The sequence below is a fragment of the Patiria miniata genome, unplaced genomic scaffold (assembly GCF_015706575.1).
Source record: "Patiria miniata isolate m_02_andy unplaced genomic scaffold, ASM1570657v1 HiC_scaffold_2, whole genome shotgun sequence".
Lineage (NCBI taxonomy): Eukaryota > Metazoa > Echinodermata > Asteroidea > Valvatida > Asterinidae > Patiria > Patiria miniata.
Window position 1 is genome coordinate 4,214,149 of NW_024037058.1, and position 19,100 is coordinate 4,233,248.

The 19,100-nt window shown below is 41.5% G+C and overlaps 1 protein-coding gene across 2 annotated transcripts; it reads left to right on the top strand.

The window, feature by feature from the left end:
* The first annotated feature begins 40 nt into the window (after positions 1-40).
* Positions 41-13,136, top strand: LOC119727042. Of its 2 annotated transcripts, XR_005270885.1 has the most exons (8): positions 41-1,247; positions 2,106-2,242; positions 3,491-3,656; positions 4,313-4,480; positions 6,206-6,243; positions 6,504-8,223; positions 9,167-9,251; positions 10,876-13,136. XR_005270885.1 is itself a non-coding variant. In XM_038198935.1 (6 exons), exons 1-6 carry the CDS (start codon positions 1,090-1,092, stop codon positions 7,163-7,165), a joined length of 1,329 nt encoding a protein of 442 aa, XP_038054863.1. In that variant the 5' UTR covers positions 41-1,089; the 3' UTR covers positions 7,166-8,395. The 2 variants fall into 2 exon arrangements, 1 of the variants encoding a protein (XP_038054863.1); XM_038198935.1 differs by lacking the exons at positions 9,167-9,251; positions 10,876-13,136 and having other exon boundaries at positions 6,504-8,395.
* Positions 13,137-19,100: the final 5,964 nt, after the last annotated feature.

A 19,100-nucleotide genomic window follows, 5' to 3' on the forward strand; every position in this document is an offset into this window, starting at 1 on the left:
GAGATATCTTGAAGAAAAAAAGCCTTCCTGATTACAAATGTATGTAGCTAACACCGTTCAGACATCGTACTACTAGGAGATAAACTCGTTCTGGTTATTCGCTAAACCCTCCCTCCGAGGGGTTTAAGTTGCCGTTTTATCTTCGAGTTGAACTCGATTCGGTCTAAATAAAAAAGCGTTCAGACATCGTTTTAGCGAGAAAGTTACACTGAATCGAGTTCAAGCAATGTTTTAAGGAAATTTAAAACGGTGTCTGAACGACCCCTAAGCGAAATACACAACCGGATGAGAAGGTATTTATTTACTTAAAGGTACGTGTGTGTGACTTTCTATAGTCGTCAGCCCTGCCTTTAAAGAATACTATGGGTGACTTTGCATTACAACCTGCTATTGAAAAGCCTCAAGGAAGGAAGACTGTAATTCAGCTCCGTCCTTGGACACCATTTCCGGGTTGTAAGGGTAGGGTTATAATAAGCTTTGCGTGTAAAGAGATTTTGTTTAATTCTTCCTTTGTACATTGTTATTTTTATTACGTACGTAATCGTCTTCACCAAAGTGCGGAAAGGTGACTCGACACATCGGGAAAAGGAAGTTAAATGACAGTGCCGTCTACTCATCAGGAGAAGGACCGCAATCCTGCAAATGTTGGACTGGTACTATACTGAACAACTGCAGCTTCACTTCTGGTACTGACGTAAACTACTCTATAGTCAAACAGACTGGGACCATCCTTATTACAAGGATCAGCTGCTAGTGAATAAACGGATGTCATATTTTGTTACATTATTGCCCGGACAGTGTAAAGAGACATCATGAAATTCAACTGATCGGTGAGGTGAATATTCGTGTACAACACGTCCTAAACATAAGAGCCTCAACTGCCGTCAATACTGAATTAGGCCTATACAGATTTGTTGATAACTTCGCTTGTTTAAAGAGACACAAACCCAGCCCTGTGCAGACAGATTGCAAAGGATTGTTGGGCTTAGGTCTACAACATTTAAGCAAGCAAGTCCATGAACACGGCCTTTGATTTGGCGTATTGCTCTGAGAACTTCATCCAACAAAATTGACGGAAGTCAGTTTAAGATGGAACTACCCCGTCAACTCGTCCAGCCCCGCACTGTGTTTCTGGTGCTATTTCTCGGCAGTGCATTTCAGTGGGGATCTTCCACAGGTGACGTTGAGTCACTTCCCGATGAACTACTCTCGAAGATATCCGATTTACAGAGATACTTCTGTGACAGGTACATGTTTACAATTACATTAATTTTAAATTACCCTCAACATTAATTAAGACAAACTGACATTCTGTTTGTATCGATTATGTGTGTTATTGCTCCGTTCTAAACATTCGTTCCATCCGATGAGCAAAATCTGTGGTGAAACTCTCACATTAAGACGGAAACTGTTTGGTTGTCTCAAAAAATGTATACATGCTTATTGAAACGTTTCCATCTGTTTTGTTTACACCGGCTTACAGCTTCCCACCTGGTTCAGTTATTTGAACGATACCAACGTTTAATACTAAAAGCAACCCTAACATATGGCTAGTCACAGACAGTCGAAAAAGCAATCCTCTTCCCCTGCCATGCCGTGCTTTTTACTCAGGCTGATCACCAATAGTCGGATCATACTTCACGCAAGTACAGTGACTAGTTCAAGGCAAGAAGTAGGCACAGCTGGCTAATCAATCACCTCCAGTCAAAGCATATATGCAGTCAAGTTAAAAAGTCACAGCCAATCAATCCTGCTTTATGTAGTCCGGGAGCTCTTAACTGTTGAAAACAGTCTTTTGATTGATTTTGACTAAAATGACAACTTTGCACAGAATTTGTGTTTGCATGGGAGGGTTAATATATAGTTCTTTAAAACAAGGCACTTGTTATAATATCATTGTCAACGAAATGCATCAACTCAACGCCCAATTTCGCCGTCCTTTGTCAGAAAGCTCTCATCTCTTCAAACTGTAACAGCAAATTGAGGTAGATTCTCTTGCTCATGAACATAAGCACCTCGATCCTCTCTGGGCGCAATCCTTCATCCAATCATATAGACTGGTACAGTACAGGAAAATATCACAACTCGAGTATTTTTCTCTTTAGCTGTAACGATTCGTTCGAACCATGCAACCCAAGCAATTCAAGGAGATGTCCATTCTGTCAGCAGATCTGCCAGCCCATTAAGCGTGGGGAAGACACCGTGGATGCGGAATGTCATGAAGAGTCGTGCAGTGACTACGGTGAGTAGTTTGGAACGCTTCAATTATGCAGCTCTCCTCAAGCTTTTTTAAATCTTTGCCTGACTCACCAATATATGTTATGCATAAGACCCACAAGCCTCGGTGCTGTGAAAAACAAAATCTTTTAAAGTTTTCAGTACAAGTGAAAAACGTTGTTGAATGAGAGTCCATCAAGGATGGTTAAACTTAAAGGCCAAACATTCATATTAAATCAGCAGTGTGTACAGGAAGAACACTAGCCAAAATTAACAGCATAGCACCAACAGGAGGTCAGAAACGATTGCGCGTACAATTTCACCATAAGGTTCATCCTACCAGATATCAATGACAAATATACACCCACTTGCAAAACTGCTAATCACGATGTTTGCCTGTGGCGGGCTGAAGGACTACATGCCGCATTGCCATGAAAGACCAGTAACCCGTATTAGTGAGATTCATCATTGATGATTGGGAATAAGTCGTTGGTGTTCTTGATTGGGGTTCTCCAAACTAATCCTGATATAAATGTTTACTATTCTTCCTCAGCATGAGCAAAAAGAAAAGACCTGTTAACTAAATTACAAAAACGACGCCTTTAAACATAAGCATACACAAATTATTCTATTTATTTTACCGGATAAAATATTCATAATTGCTACACATTTTGTACCAGGGGATTTATGAGTAATAAGCAGTGCATTACAATAATGCCCTTTCCAGGACACCGTACAGTCCCATGCTTGTTTGTACCATGGAGGAAGATCCTCCATGTGTGTACATAATCAAATCGCACGTATTACTTTGAACAGCATTGAAGCCTTAATAACTGCACCCCCTACACTAACTACACAACACTTCCTTAATCAAGCATTATCCCCTCGTCCTGGTGCACTGTAAACTCTGCATGAAAAGAATTCGCAAGGAAAGTTGACCGATGTTCACCAGCCAGTCCACAAAGAAAATAACTTTCTCAAGAGTCCATAAAGATTTAACTCTACTGGATCGCGATAAACATAATATTCCCGGCAAGAAAACCAAACAGATTGTTGTGCATTTAAAAAGTGATTTTTATCGTTGATTTCTGTGCTCTCTTTGTTTTCACGAGTATTACACAAACTTGTTTATTGACAGGTGTATTTTTTGTTGTTGGGGGAGACAGTCGAACTTTCATGTTGCCTTTTCAAAACGGATCATGAAAATGATGACGTTGTTTTCAATGTCTAAAATTAATATCTTAAATGGCGGTAAATATTTTTTGGTGAGCAGGATCTCTGTGTGAAGATGAACAGTGCGACATTTGCCGTTTCACCGATGCCTATGTGACGGAGTGCGAGTTCGACAATGACGACGACATCTGCGTGTTCAACACCACCGAGTCGAACAAAGTCTTCTGCATTTGCGAGGGTATACCGGGAATCGTTGTGGACAAAAGGTAGCTAAAATGCCGACTCGATCAGATCTCTGTGTAATTTTGTAATGCAGGTTAAACTCGGGATATTGTCATCGATTTTATGTCCTTATAAGCAGGACACATTGTCTCTATTTTGAAAACCTTTTACGAGCGAAGATACTCAATCTGCAATGGTATTGATATTGTAAAGGAGGATTTAATTGTGTTCCCTGTACTGTGCACATTTTCGAAAGGTATATAGGGTTGATTTATAGGTCAAAATAATGATGATGAACCTTTTTCCCTCTTAGGAATAAAAAACATCTCCATTCAAAACAGTTTGTCATTTTCTGAGTTTTTCTCTTTCATTTTAAATTATCCAGTCACGTTCAGAGGCCCTTCGGGCCTGGGATTTATCGATAGAATCAGCCAACAATTTTTTTTTTCCAAGAAGCAACCCAAAACAAATAAGAGTTCAAAGACATCCCCGAACAGGTCACGCTCAAATATCTGTTATTAAACCTTTGAGCGACCAAAGCTTTAAGAGTAAGGACCAGCCTTAGGCAAAATTTACCTTGGAGACTTGTCTTGAAGGGCCTGGCAAAAAGTGGCAAGTCAGTTTCTTTTCGAACACATGCCCACTCGGTCTTGCAAAAGCAGTTTGCATTATGTTTAACCGATTTTGTTTTTGTTGACAGTTGTAGCGACCGGCGAAGTGAATTGTCTACCAAACAGCCGCCTTCGGGGCAGGTCAGCACCCGGGCATTGGTTATTGGCAGTATCCTGGCCATAGTGTTTGTGACTGCATTCCTTGCTGTGATTTGCTTTTGCCCGAAAAGCAAGCTGATGTGCAAAAGGCGACCCAAGTGAGTCCTTTTTAAAATTAAAATACTAAGATTATTGGCTTTCATTATAACGTCCTCATGAGTCATGAGACGTTATCTTAAAGGTGCATATTTAAAAGTCCTTTATCGGGAGAAATTAGTAGTGGAACTATGTTCTTGCATAACTTAGGATGGGTTGCCCTATTATGGCGGTACTTATCACGTTTCTCGTTCGGAATAGAGATTGCCCACTAACCTTCCCAAATTGTCCTGTCTTTTTGTGATGTACAACTCTTCCTTTTCAAATTGATATAAAAAAAATCCGACGGTGGTGCGGTTTATCCCGTGTACGATGCCTGTGAAAATAGACATGCTCGGAGAGTCCCTATTATCGCGGTATGCGGGAAGTGTTTTTTTATAATGATCTCAACTTTTTTATTCATAGTTAATGTTTGACCAAAACATCCCCTGATTAAAGTCTGATTTTTCCCTCGTAACGTTCAAGTTGATTAAAGACTTCATGTATATGTCTGCAGGATGATTTCTTAAGACCCTGCCCTTCCCCCGAGAGGAGAACACAAATCACTGAGGCAAGTCTACTGTTTGGCGATTGGGGGCGCCATTCACTTTACACGGTGTGCCGTTTTATTTTTGTTAACGCGCTGTGCTTATTTTGATCCCGTAAAAGTTTTTACGATTTCGCGGTGCAAATATCGTCGTTCGACTTCATTTTACATTTACAGCTGAAGAATGAGAACCAGACAATGGAACTTTCATGGACAGAGCACCATTTAAAGATTTTTTAGAATATAGACGGTACCTTTTGGCAGACACGGTGAGGGAATATTTGCAAGTTTTGGAAAACGTTATTATTTATTAAAAATCGTTAAAAACCCCGAAAGACACAACATTTTGTAATCCTTTTTTTATACAACTCGGCAAAAAGTCCTAAATGACTGGTGAACTGGATAAAAATCGCCACTTGAAGAAGTTTTGGCAACGCAAAAAAGAGAAATTGCCCATGCCGCGATAATAGGGAATCCGGCTATATACCAGACATAAACTCATACAAAAATAGCGTTATGGGAAAAAGCCCTATGTTCTGTTCATCGAACAGACATAGTTCTAGTTTTTTTCTCTAAATGTAAGGTTTTCTCCTTCTAAATTTAAGCAAACATGCACTATACACACATTTCATTAGAGGCAACAGCTGAACTTTCGAAAGTCACGTAGTATCAATTACACAAGTAAAATTTTATACCTCAGCAATCTTCAGCAGTCAAAAGCAGACACATAATATTGAAAAGTAAGCACTTCGAGGTTTCTGTATTCTGTCCCACAAAAATGTGAAAATATAGGCCAAAAATCCAAATACTCTGTTTAAAATCTCTACGATATCGTTGATGCAAGCCGACTTTAGCCCAACCAATTCAGATTTGAGACCGAGAATGAGTCAGGCCTGGTATTCACATTACAACTATTTATTGTTTTCACACTTTGTTTTACGGAAGATTTCAGCATGGATTTTGCACATGCTCTATACGTACCGTACGTATTCCAAAATGTCATTCCTCTGCAGTAAGTTGGTATAGTCAAAATGTTCTTGGTACTTGATTGGTGGTCCTCCGAAATATTTCATTTAAACTGGAGGTGTGGCACCAGGGTTTACAAGGTGCTGCGGCCACTGCCAGAAACACCGTTGGTATAGTCAAACTGTCAAGTAATTGAAAATAATGTTATGGTATAAACTGTATTTCTTTTCTTTAGTGGAAACAATGCCACCACTGATGGGAGGAGACAAAAAGGTAACTTTAGTGAAGAAAACCACTATAAAAACCCACCTTACCACACTAACTACTCATCTTTAGAAAAGCATTCTTAAAGGTTCGTTTATACTTCTATATTGCAAATCTTTGCATGCAGGCTTTATCCTCGTATCCTGAAGTTAAAATACTTGTTGTCTGTTGCTGCAATTGCGCATGTCGCACACAAACAGTTTCAATTTATGAAACTAGAAGCTCACTTTCCTATGTTACATTCCTGTATCATATTCTTAACCCTTCAGAGAGCAACAACAGACCCTCGGAACTACAGCCAACGGCCCCCCTAAATGCATCCAATCTTGGACAATCGGTCTCAAATGAGCAAAGCAACCCTACATACGGCATTTCCCTTTATCCTTTGAATGACACTGAAATTCAGAAGTTGTCCCGTGAAAATGTTGAACGTGGTACCCCCGGTCGGGGGCATGGCCGCGCAGCCAGTGATGGAGAGCAGGTCATGCCATCGGCTCCGCCTATAGAAGAAGCGGGTACGAAGGCCTCTGAACGACATCAGTATTTTGTTTTGGAACCGGAACCACCACTTAATGGAAAATACAGTCCAGATACGGAGTCCCAACATCGCAACGAGTACGTAACGGTACCACAACACGGCCACAACTATTTCACCTTAGAACCACCATTTGGTAACCATGACGACGAAACTTCAGATTCTAAAGCTCAAGAGACAACCTCGAACCCAGGAGTCAGCAAAACTAGGGCTTACGATCACATCAATCGATCGCACGGCGAGCATGCGCACGAGTCTTCCGAGCGTTCGAACTACGCTCATTTGGATCCACAACCCGCATACGATCACTTCAGCCGACCTGGACAAACACAAACTACAGAGGGCGCTGTGAGCGACAACGTGTACAGTCATCTGGAATCCCATGATGAGAAATAGTCTGTGGTGAACCTACGCCACACTCATCCCAATTACGAATTCTTGACCAGTTTCAAAGAGACATTTCATATACTACATGCTTTGTCATGCGGCCTACTTTTCAGTGGTGGTCTCTTAAGTTATACTTTGGATCAAACCCTAATTCGGGTCAAACGTCTACGTAACATTGTTGGTTCCTCATACTTTTCAAGGCTTCTTGAATTGATTCCACGTTACATGGTTTATACAGCTGAGGGCCTTACCTTATTACACTAGCGGATTTTGTTGTAGAGATTATACCGTTAGGCCTAGGAGTTCAATTGTGAGGCCACTAACATGTTCGATTTATTCTTAACGTATTTATTGTTTTACACAAGTTTTATTTGGAGACATCTGCTAGTTTTTCAAAGTTGTTATGCACTGTATTAGGACGCACAGGCACCTTAACGAATCCGATGATTAGGCTAGGTGTAAATAAAACTTAGTCACCGACATGGTGTTGGTAATATTTTTTTGATATCTGTACCAGTAATGGACAAACTTTATAATACTTTAGCAACAACTTGATCGTTTTATTGGCAATAACAAGTTAGAACTAAAAATTCAGCAAGTTTAAAAAACGCCCCTCAACTTGCGTCCATTATACTGATGACAAGTTGCATACGTGTGCGTTGATAGAGTTCGGTAACTTACTACTCCAATAAAAAAATGGCTCATAAAATCTACGACTGTAATGGTAAACAGGCTCGTAAATGCTTATACGACAATCGTCGTAAAACAAAAGCCCACTGTATACGAATTTCATAGTTTATAGCCCTACTGAACAATTGCCCGGTTGTATAGATTAGTCAGGGTGCCTTTTCAATAATTTTTTTTTATAATATTTCTACGCTCGTAAAGGGCAATTAACGTTCCGACAACAAAATTTACATATCGCCTGAGGCAACTAGTTAGAGTCCATAAAATGCCATTGCGCAGAGTTTTTATTTACTGTACATGATCCCAATTTCATCAGTCCAACGAGTACGCAGTAAGATAGCTCGCTCTCCAAAAGATCAGACAGGAGAACTTTGAATAAGGTATGTTGCAATCTTGTTATCTTCAACCTAAATTAGGCTCAATGTTTGAATGTCATTGTTTTCCAAGAGCAACTGGGTATTTTCTCTGGGACATTATTTTGGTTATGGATCAAACTGCCAACTATAACTACAAAGCGATGGTCAATAAATTGGCGAAGTCCAGAGAAAGATATTTCTGTTTTGTTTCAACTCGTCAGTATTCCTGCTATATCTTAGCATAAAGGTCATAAAGATACACTTCACAAATAGCAGTGTAAGATAAATAAGTATATTAGTTCTATACCAGACTGTTAAAAGTGGTTCACTAGAAACACCACAAAATGTATAATTAATACAGAGGTTTATTTTCTTTTCAATAAAGTTACAGGCGATTTATTAAACAAATTTCGGCCACGAATATTTTTAGAGCACAAAATCATCATGACTCTGTATCTGGGTTCAAACAGTGTAGGCGTATACGTACTCGACTGATTATTGGTGATGCTACGTTGCGCTTTAATAGATCCTTTCTGCAGAGGTATTCTACAATACTTTCTCCATTTCAGTTTAAAAAACAAACTTAGAGTATGCCTCATCAAGGAGTTAAAATATACCAGCCACTTTCAGCCAGAGTATGTCATTTACAAGTTTGGACGTTGTGGTCAATTTTGGCCATCTGTAAGTCAACTGTTCTAATCCAATTGCATAAAATAACTTGAAATATGGGTGGTTATTATAATTGGTTATTTACTTCTGAATGTGGACAAAAGACTTGAGGGAGATTCTATGGTATTCGGTTTGACTGAAAGCTGTTTGTCAGTATACCATCGCCGGTCTTAGAATTTCGGTTTCATGAGACCCTGAACTTCAAACTGTTCCGACTTCAAACGGTTTCAATTGTCTTCAAAATCGGTGGAAGTTTACCAACAAGCTAGCAACGTCTTAACTTTGTTTATACCAATAGATGATGGCACTTTTGATTTTGATGGGAATGCTCATAGTGGGTGCAGTGGGAGAAGACTGCTCCTTTGAGAAAGTCAATGGCAAAGGTAAGCGCAAATGTTCTGACATGGAAACCAAACCTGCAGGATATTTATTTTTCTTTACATGTACATATTTTAAATAATCTGTTCAAGGCATTTGATCTCTCCTGTTCGATTTTGAGACAACGTTGATGCATTTCATTTGGACACGCCATTGATATAAAAAAAAATCAAATGCCATTAAAAAAAAAAAAATACTCAGATATACACAAATACTAAGATTATACACACAAAAAACAGGTTATTGGTCCTTTTACATACCCTATTCAGGGTACAATAACCAGACAATTACCAGGGTAAAAAGGTTAAACCACACACACTACAATAATTTCAAAATACCAATACAACTCCCGATAAAAGACACCTCATGTATACCAAGAAAAATCCCAAAGTACACCTGCATTAGTAATACAGCTTCTCTTTTTTGGGTAAAACGGGAAAAAACGGGGGCAAGAACTAAATACACCTAACTTTTTCTAGAGTCTGATAAACTTGACGATGATACAAAACCCATGAAAAAAATTAAGTACACTGTAAAAATGATGTTTATGTTTTCTAAATACGTTTAAAACGTGTTTACAGTTAAATGCGTTAAGCAATGTGATTAAATGCTGAAAGCTTTTCCTTGCTAACGTCACGAAACTAAACGTGCTTAGCTTTTCGACACAATATTTACTTATTTGCACTGAATGCGGTTAGAGGAGTGTATAAAATGCTAAACACGTACCCATTCCGTGCCACAAACATGAACATGTTTATGGAGAGACTTGTTCATGTACAGAGAATCGCATAACGCAGCAACTGACCAATCAGAACGCACGCATTCGTGTTCACAAAAGTCATGTTAAATTGTGGTGTTTTGTCCAGAAACGCTCTTTCTTGACTGTAATGTGTAATAATTCAAACAAATCCTTGATCAAATTTCCAGTTTTGCAAACAAAAGTGAAAATTGCATTAAAACTCTGTTCGCATTTAAACATTGAAATTATTCACGGTGAAACCGTGACTTCATCATGCGGGAAAAGCTGAATATAAAGCTCAACCATAACATTAGTATAGTATAGGCCTATCGAAGCAGTCGTACATTCTGCTTAAAGTAATGTGAAATAAGTAAGTTCCCGTTAAATTCTGTAAATAAGCAGTTACTTTCTTGAAATCTATAACGTACATCCGACATTGTTCGAAAGTCGTTTAAACGTGTCAAAATTTAAACATCTATTTGCAAAGTCTAAACATGTCGTGGGCTAGCATGTGCAAAAAAGTGGGTACAAGATACGTGTTTTAAAAAACGTGTTTTAAAAATGTTTTTATACTCTAAATGTCATTTTTTTACAATGTACCTTAAAACAAACAGTAGCATTTGTCTAAAACATTTCAAACGGTTCTCCTGGATTCACTTTTCACTGATGTTGAGCCGTGCAGTGCCACCATTATTAGGGTATGATTAAAAGAGGCATGACTGCATAAAAGCTCCTATTACTTTACCATGCAGAACTGGTAAGAGCCACGCTTGTCAACCGGGTTATATCCAAACTTAATATAAAACGGACTTGGAGGAAAAAGTGACCATATATTTATTGAAGAGGGCTAATCTACTTTTTTTTCTGTATCCCTTTTGGTATGATCTTAGACATTCCAATTGCGTTCAGAGCGCAAACCACCGAAAGTGACAGCGACTGTTCCGATTGTATCATGCAATACTGCACCACTATTCAGCTACTGGCTGCTTATCGCGCCGGCTTTTCGTCTGACGAGTGGTTCTGGTATGTTGGTTACGAAAAACAGGCGAAAATTGGCACCTGCGATGAAGGGGTCATGCCAGACGATCAACATTGCACATACACAGATGATAACCTTATCCAGCTTAAGGAGTCCGCGGGCGACACTGAAGTAGCGAGAACGGCCTGCTGTCCTCTGATGGAAAACGCTGCACTGAGCCCCGATAAATACGCGACAGCCGACCTAGGCTCCGATGCCTGCTGGGCCCGGATGGCCAAGCCCTGCAGCTGGAAGTACCTGGAGCGCTTAGTCAAGAACGATGAGGAGCTGCTGCCCACTGTCCGCGGCTGGTTCGACAGGTTCGGTCAGGTCGTAAAACCGAAGTTCAACGCCAATTGGCTACCAAACGGCAAGAATATTAGGCAAGGTAGGAGCTACAAGCAATTCTGCTGTGGACGCCTGTCTTATCTCACCACTGATGAGATACACCTTGACTTAGGTGTTGAGATCGATGGAGCTGGCATGGCATCGAAGTGTTCGGATCTCGGCAGGGGCGTCCATCCGTGCAACCTAGAAGAGCTCCATGAAGCCTTTCGTCTCGGGCACCTGGTCGTAGACTGGACATTCTTTAAGCAGCCTGGTCGCCTGTTTAAGATGGCGGGCCCTCAGTGCAAGGGCAAGGCTGAAGAGCAATGCTATATGGACGTAATTGAGACCAAACATCGTGGCCTGCTGGACGAAACGGAATTCAGACTTGCTTGCTGCGGCCCTCTGTAGAATGGGCCTCCTCGTATTAGTCTTGGTCTGAGACTAGATTTGGAATTTTGTTTCCATAATGCAGTTAGGGTGCTCTAAACAATAAAAACTAAATCCATTTTGGGGAACATTGGCGCTCGATTGAAACCAAAAAAACGCGCTGAATCAAGCTTATTCGCGAGTAAGGTTTACTCGGAATTTTTAGAGTCCGAGTGCCAAAGCTCCCAGTGGACTATATTTTTATTTGTCTTGTTAATGGCGCCCTCTATCGCCGCAGGGGATTCACACCGGCTGCATTTGGGGAACAAAATCCAAATGTAGTGTAGGACTAAGACTAATGAAACCCCATAATATCGCGTTGATGCTGTATAATACATGTCATATGACCTTTGTGCTGTCGCTCTTCGTTCGCAAACGTTTTCCTTCTTGACTCAGATATGATACACAGCCACAGCAAAAATAGGAAAAAAACGTGAACACACATAAATAAAAGTCAGGTATTAGTCAACGTCTAATGAGAAGAACGTAAAAGAAATTGAACTTGTTTCTTTTCAAAAAAAGGTTAAAACACATATACCGGATGCATTAAAAAAGTTCCAAATGTCATAGAAGCACTGCAACTTAACGCACAAAACCTAAAAAAATAAAACACAAATTATCATTACTGAAGACAACCACTATCCGAACTACCATAGGAGTATAGTTATGTTTGTACCATTTAAAGAATATAAATGTTTTCAAGTACGTACATAAATACAATTTTCTTTCAGTTGATGTGCAAATCAACGTAGATGTTTTGGGTAACCTTTTCAAAATGTTGAACATAATAATGGATTGGAACGGAAAATGACACAACAATGTATTCAAAATGAAATCATGTTTTATGGTGACGGGGTTTATCAATGGTTTCAAATTCAATTTTTAACTTTTTAGGATTAGTTTTCAAGATTAGGATTTAGTTTTCAAGATGCATGCTTTTCAGATTCGAATTTATTAAAGATGTATTACCTGCAACCAAATACCAACCTGATCTTAGTGCCACACTTAAACGGATCCAAGAAGGCGAAGGAACAACAAATGCCATGCCCCTTAAATATTAATCAACCATGTACAAAAATTCAAAGACCGTCTCATATGGAGACCAATCAGTTTTGTGGCAGACATACCTTCATCTCCTGGATTCGTTTACTTCCAGTGGTTCATTTACTAGATCATGAAGGTGTGATGACTCCAGTCAAGGCTAACTGATGAACCATGGTATTCGTAGGTCATGGTTGCAGAGTCTTAGTTAATTTATATGTATCTCCAATTACATAATTCAATTTTTAAGAAGGTGGAGGGCTTTTGGTGAATAAATTATGTTACAAGCAAAGCTTAGAGTGTTCTGCTTGGTGAGTTCTGAAACCAAATTTTCAAGCCACACTTGAACAAACAATTGACAGACGGGCCATTAATTAGTACCTTCAACCTAGATTTCTCACTTTTTTTTGTTCAATTGCGAAATCTTTTCCATTGCATTTTTCCCATTTTGTTGTGAATTGTCACATTTCAGTTTATATACCGACCTTGTGCCCTGTAATATCATACCAAAGGGCAACCAATGGGCAACAGACGGGCAACCCAAAAATTTAAGCACCTTTTGCATGTTAGTTTGCGCTTTGCCCACGTCACGATTTTTACACCAATCACATTTCAAGAGATACACATGCAATACGTGCAGAAGAGAACATTTTGCTTACATTACCACTGCATAGAATTTGTAAACAAATGTCACATGGTCTGTATACAGAATTCCGTGGATGTAATTAGCAAGTGCAAATGTAAATCCCATCTATGTCGAAAACGCGCTGTGGGAGTGGGGGCCTGAACACACGTACATCTGTTGACTATTGCAGGCAGTGTTTAAAGCTGACCTACGGCTTTACGTCCCATCCGAAGGACGAAGCAATAATGGTTAAGTGCCTTGCTTAAGAGCACACTGCCGGCGGGCTCGAACCCACGTCACTGTTGCCTCTGAAACACCAGAACATGAGTCCGGTGCTCAGTAATTTAACCGCTAGGCCATGACACTCCATTTCGTAGAAAATGCAGCGCCCTCTCCCACTGTGACCACCTACTCGAACTCAATCTCGTACTCGACATTAAGAAAAGGAGGCAGGACAAGGATAGTGTCACAGCAAATTAAGGTCTCATTTTTTTTTGGAGTTACTGCATCATTGAACCCAAGGTAAAAACCAAACCAAGCCAACGTAGAGCTATTATATGGTGGCCATAAACTGAGAAGACTCCTTAATCAAAAGTTAGTAAAGGTACACACTTTTGAGGAGAACGTTAAAAAAAGTTGCAATGATGTTGACTGTACTAGTTATGTGGCATGATGATGCACTTGATACATGTTGATAACAAAGACATGAATGTCAAGTGAGGGCGCTGTGCAGGGGTTATAAATGTCTGTCACATATTGACTCACCGGCCTACATGTCTCGACAACCTTATACATATATACTTTGATGTACATGATAATAAAACAAACATAAGGCTTAATACAAATAAAAGGAAAATCAAAAATAAAAATGAATCTCCCTAATTCTAATTCTAATCTAATGATTGAGTGACCTCTGATACCGTTACCTACAAATGCATGTCCAATGCGCATGCGCAAGCAATTCCGCTGAAACAGCAAAAGAACATTGCGCACACACACTGTACATGTATGACAGTCCCAGAATCTTCTCCCCTTTTTTTTAATCAAATTTTTGTGAGTGTTTTTGCTATCAGAGGCGCGAGTATTTTCTTATTATATTAGAAAATCCCTGGAGATTCTATAACAGAAAATGCGTCACCTCCGATACCTACAAATGCAGAGTAGCACCGGAATGCCCTCACTCATGGGTGGGGACTTGCAGCGTACATGGAGCTCAGCAGTTAAATGTCTCAACTAAGCTTGGAAGGAATATAAGACATAACCGTAAGCTGAAAGTCTTGCTCCTAGGAGGATACATGTAGGTCAGTAACTATATGAGATCTCTGGGCTGCAGATCAAGCACCTGCTTGTAGCACCTGTCTGCCCATGCATCCTATCTTTTGCTGCAGGACAACTCGCAGGAAGCATGATGTGAAAGTGGATGGGTTTTTCCCCACATACATGCTGCCTGCAATTTCCGATATGGCCACACACTGGAAGATAGCTGATGCTGTCATATGCTTCAGGATTGGTGGGCTTGAGGTTGAAACGTTCGTTGTTTAGCCTGGGAAGATGCAAGGTGCATCTGTGGCGGCTGGTTATCTGAGAAGCTTGGCGCAACGTACACAGCTATCTTGGTGCCTGCAGTTCTTGTAGGACCGGTCGTGATTCAGCCTGGGAAGATGCTAGGTGCATCTGTGGTGGCTGGTTACGAGCCTGGCTGAAAGGGGATGCAGCTCTCTTGAAGCGTGTGGCGCTATAGCTTGTTTTGTAGGACCGGTTGAGATTCAGCCTTGGAAGATGCGAGGTCCGTGCATCTGTGGTGGCTGGTTACGAGCCTGACAGGGGATGCGGCTCGATCTTGATGAAGCCTGTGGTGCTATACTAAGCTTGTAGGACCGGTTGAGATTAAGCCTTGGAAAGTGCGAGGTCCGTGCATCTGTGGTGGCTGGTTACGAGCCTGACAGGGGACGCGGCTCTCTTGATGAAGCCTGTGGTACTTTATACTAAGCTTGTAGGACCGGCTGAAATTAAGCCTTGGAAAGTGCGAGGTCCGTGCATCTGTGGTGGCTGGTTACGAGCCTGACAGGGGATGCGGCTCTCTTGATGAAGCCTGTGGTACTTTATACTAAGCTTGTAGGACCGGCTGAAATTAAGCCTTGGAAAGTGCGAGGTCCGTGCATCTGTGGTGGCTGGTTACGAGCCTGACAGGGGACGCGGCTCTCTTGATGAAGCCTGTGGTACTTTATACTAAGCTTGTAGGACCGGCTGAAATTAAGCCTTGGAAAGTGCGAGGTCCGTGCATCTGTGGTGGCTGGTTACGAGCCTGACAGGGGATGCGGCTTTCTTGATGAAGCCTGTGGTGCTAGCTTGTAGGACCGGTTCAAATTCAGCCTTGGGAAGATGCAATTGAGGCACATCTGTCGCGGCTGATCGTGAGTCTGAGAAGCATGGCGCAACGTACGCAGCTCTCTTACCTGCAGTGCTTGTAGGACCGGTCGTGATTTAGCCTGGGAAGATGCAATGTGCATCTGTGGCAGCTCTTCATGAACCTGACAGGGGACGCGGCTCTGGTGCCTGCGGTGCTTGTAGTGGTAGAATGGCTCCCACAATCCATGCACCTTAAAATAGTAGTTACCGAGGCTGGGTGATGCGGATTAACAGAGACGGCATCTGGAACATCGAACTCCAAAGGGGATGGAGATCCTCCATAAGATCTCTACATTTGATCTTCCTAAATGTCCTATTCTTGGTTTTACTAGGCTCTGACATTGTCTTTGCAGAACTGTCGGAAATATAGTGTCCGATAAGCTTGTATTGTGCAACGCTTGAGCCAACAAATTTGCGTGTACACTCAGCAGTCGAGCGCGCTGGGGGAGAATTATCATAGGGATTCTGGGACATGTAGTGTGTGCCTGCATGGTGACTGAATGTTCTTTTGTTATTGCCAGTGGAATTGCTTGCGCATGCGTATTGGAAATGCATTTGTAGGTATCGGCTGTTACGTATTTTCTGGAATTCAATACATGCTATGTGCAACAAAAATCATCTCGGCTGGACACCGGCCAGCAAGCCATCTGCACTAGCAACAGCCGTGTCTGGCTGATGTTGAAGAACTTCTGGGTGGACACTCAGTGCTCAAACGGGTGCAACGGACACCTACAGATAGGACAGCAGACCTCGGCAGGTACGTGATTCGGGTTGGCACGGCTGCCCGCCGCTCCGATATGCCGCTTTTAGGCAGACCTGTACTGAGAGCTCACCTGGATCATTGCAGGTTACATATCATCCCCAGGGGCGGAATTTGGAGGGGGCATTGGCAGGCTCATCCTCAGGGGCAGACTCTAGATAGGCTCCTACACACTTATAGGGCTTGGTCTTCAAGGTGGAGCCCCCTGCTTTGTGGAAAGCAGTTGGTCGTCCCTCTGGCTCTTGTTTCTCTATTATGAGGAGATCTGGCTCTTGTTCTCTATTATGACGAACACATCTGCCTCCTCGTCCTAATCAGGTTGCGCTGCCAAAACACTCCGGAACACCCTGGCCCCGTCAAATTGATGACATCCAGCATCTGGTGCTTAATTCTTCTTCATCCTGCAGGCTCTACCGTCCAGCAGGTCCTTCGGATTGAGGATGCTTTCCATCTCCATCTAGTACACGTTTTTGCCAACTAAGGTCTGTCAACACACACGTCTTGAATTTTATTTCTGCCTTTGACAATTGACGATGAAGGCATCAGCTGGCCCTTCACATCGCTGTTTGATTCTTGAATGGAAGTGAGTCATTGGATGTCTATGGCTTCCCCGAAGCTCTCCATGCAGCTGCCTTCCTGCAGCGATAGCTGATGTTAGTGGGGTAGTGGAACTGTCTGCTGTGGCCTTACGCTCCTCCTTCTAAGCCCGCAGTTGCTCCATTCCTTTCATTCCTGGTAGTACTCAGTAGCTAGCAGCTCGTTTCGGGGGTTTGTCGTCTAATGTGTCATGAAGCTTCAGCTCATCCTTGACTATGGGTAGTTGCAGACTACACCACCATCCTGTCTACGCCGCCGAATAAGACACCGAGGAAATGAGGCACAAGGATGGTGTAGGTTATCTGGATCTCGTTCTTTATTTGTATTATTTGCATCATGGAACCTACATGTATCTGAAAAAGGTTAAAAAAAAAAGACCTTTGGGATGCCTTTTAGTGCACCACCCTTGCACTGAACGAGGTCAATGCACAACTCATGTGCATAACTTCGCAGTACGCTTGTGGCCAATACTGAAGAGTCCATTGTGTCAAATGGGCAAATCACAATGCTTACTCCAATAAACAGCAGGTGTAATGTCATCATGGCCAACTGTTCCTTATTTTTCTGTTGGCTGCTGGATCCAACAGATTTCAATAGGAATATACACAAGGGGTTGTACTGCTCAATTCAACAGGACCCAGCGGGTAATGTAAAAAAGACGACTGGATCATCCTGTTGGATTGAGCAGGGTTGAGGTTAAGGGCATTGTGATGCTGAGTGACTATCATAACTGGGGAAAAGGGCCATTAAGTTAATACACAGGCATGCAACTGGGAAATCACAAAAAAGAGGAAATTCAAATTTTTCCCAGACTTTGTACAGTGTTTTTCTATTTTCAATGGCACACATGGGAAGTAAAAAAAGAGGAAATCAGCTGATCCGAGGAAAAGTTGCATGCCTGAATACATGTACGTGTGACAAAATTGTACAGAAACATATGGGTGTCAGTTTACGAAGAATGACCCAAATGCAAATTATAATACAAATTGTTCAGTGAATGGAAATTTGAACTTCTATACATTTTGATAACTGTTTGTATCCCCTTTCAATTGTCTGCAATAACCAAAGACCCCGGTTTACGCAGCCAATCAGAAACCGCTCATACTTTAAGTAGCTCCTCTTAAACTTTAAGACTGAAATCATACCCTTTCGTCACGGCTGGATTAGCTTGTACTTCCAAACCAATTTTACATAGCCATCTCCATTTTGCGATTTGATTTTCCGATCATCTTATTTAGGCTACTGTCAGAATGAAAGCCGTTCTTTAAAATGCTTTAACGTATGCATGCAGACCTACATAACTGTTCTTTTCTCATGAATAAACAGAACTTTCCAAAATAACTAACCATAAAATTACTGACCCATAGACTTCTGCAGAAACACAACATGCGGACAGGCCTATGCTCGGTACATGTGGGGTACGTTAGTCAGTAAGAGCATGTATTCTATCGCATAAATTGAAGAATTACAGACGGTCATTTTTAAAATATTTTGTACAAGGATCTTTAAACTAGGGTAGCCTACAGTTCCAACCCCCCAACCCCTTCCCCCCCCCCCCAAAAAAATTGAATTTTTGATTATTTGCAAAACTCAAGGATTTACATGGTGAGGGGACGTTTTGTCAGGCACTACCCTATCATTCTTTTAAAAGGGAAGTATGTTTGCTCAAAATCTAATGGAAATTGTAAGGTAAAGAAAACATGCTTCTTGAGGGAACCTACACGTAATGAGTATTCTTCTGAAGGGGGGGGGGGCAAGGGGGGGGGGCAAGGGGGGGCAAGGGGGGCAAGGGGAAAGGCGGGAGGGTAGTCTATGTAATAGACCGTGGCGAAACCACGGTCTATAATTTTTTAACAGACCTCTAGATTGTTACCAATCAGCGGGCGCTTTCTATGTCGGGTCTTTGGTC

Excerpts from the sequence above, each read along its gene's own strand:
- LOC119727042 (XM_038198935.1), top strand. The coding sequence starts at position 1,090 with ATGGAACTACCCCGTCAACTCGTCCAGCCCCGCACTGTGTTTCTGGTG. Across the intron at positions 3,657-4,312 it reads GGAATCGTTGTGGACAAAAG|TTGTAGCGACCGGCGAAGTG; the intron begins GTAGCTAAAATG and ends TTTTGTTGACAG. Across the intron at positions 4,481-6,205 it reads ATGTGCAAAAGGCGACCCAA|TGGAAACAATGCCACCACTG; the intron begins GTGAGTCCTTTT and ends TCTTTTCTTTAG.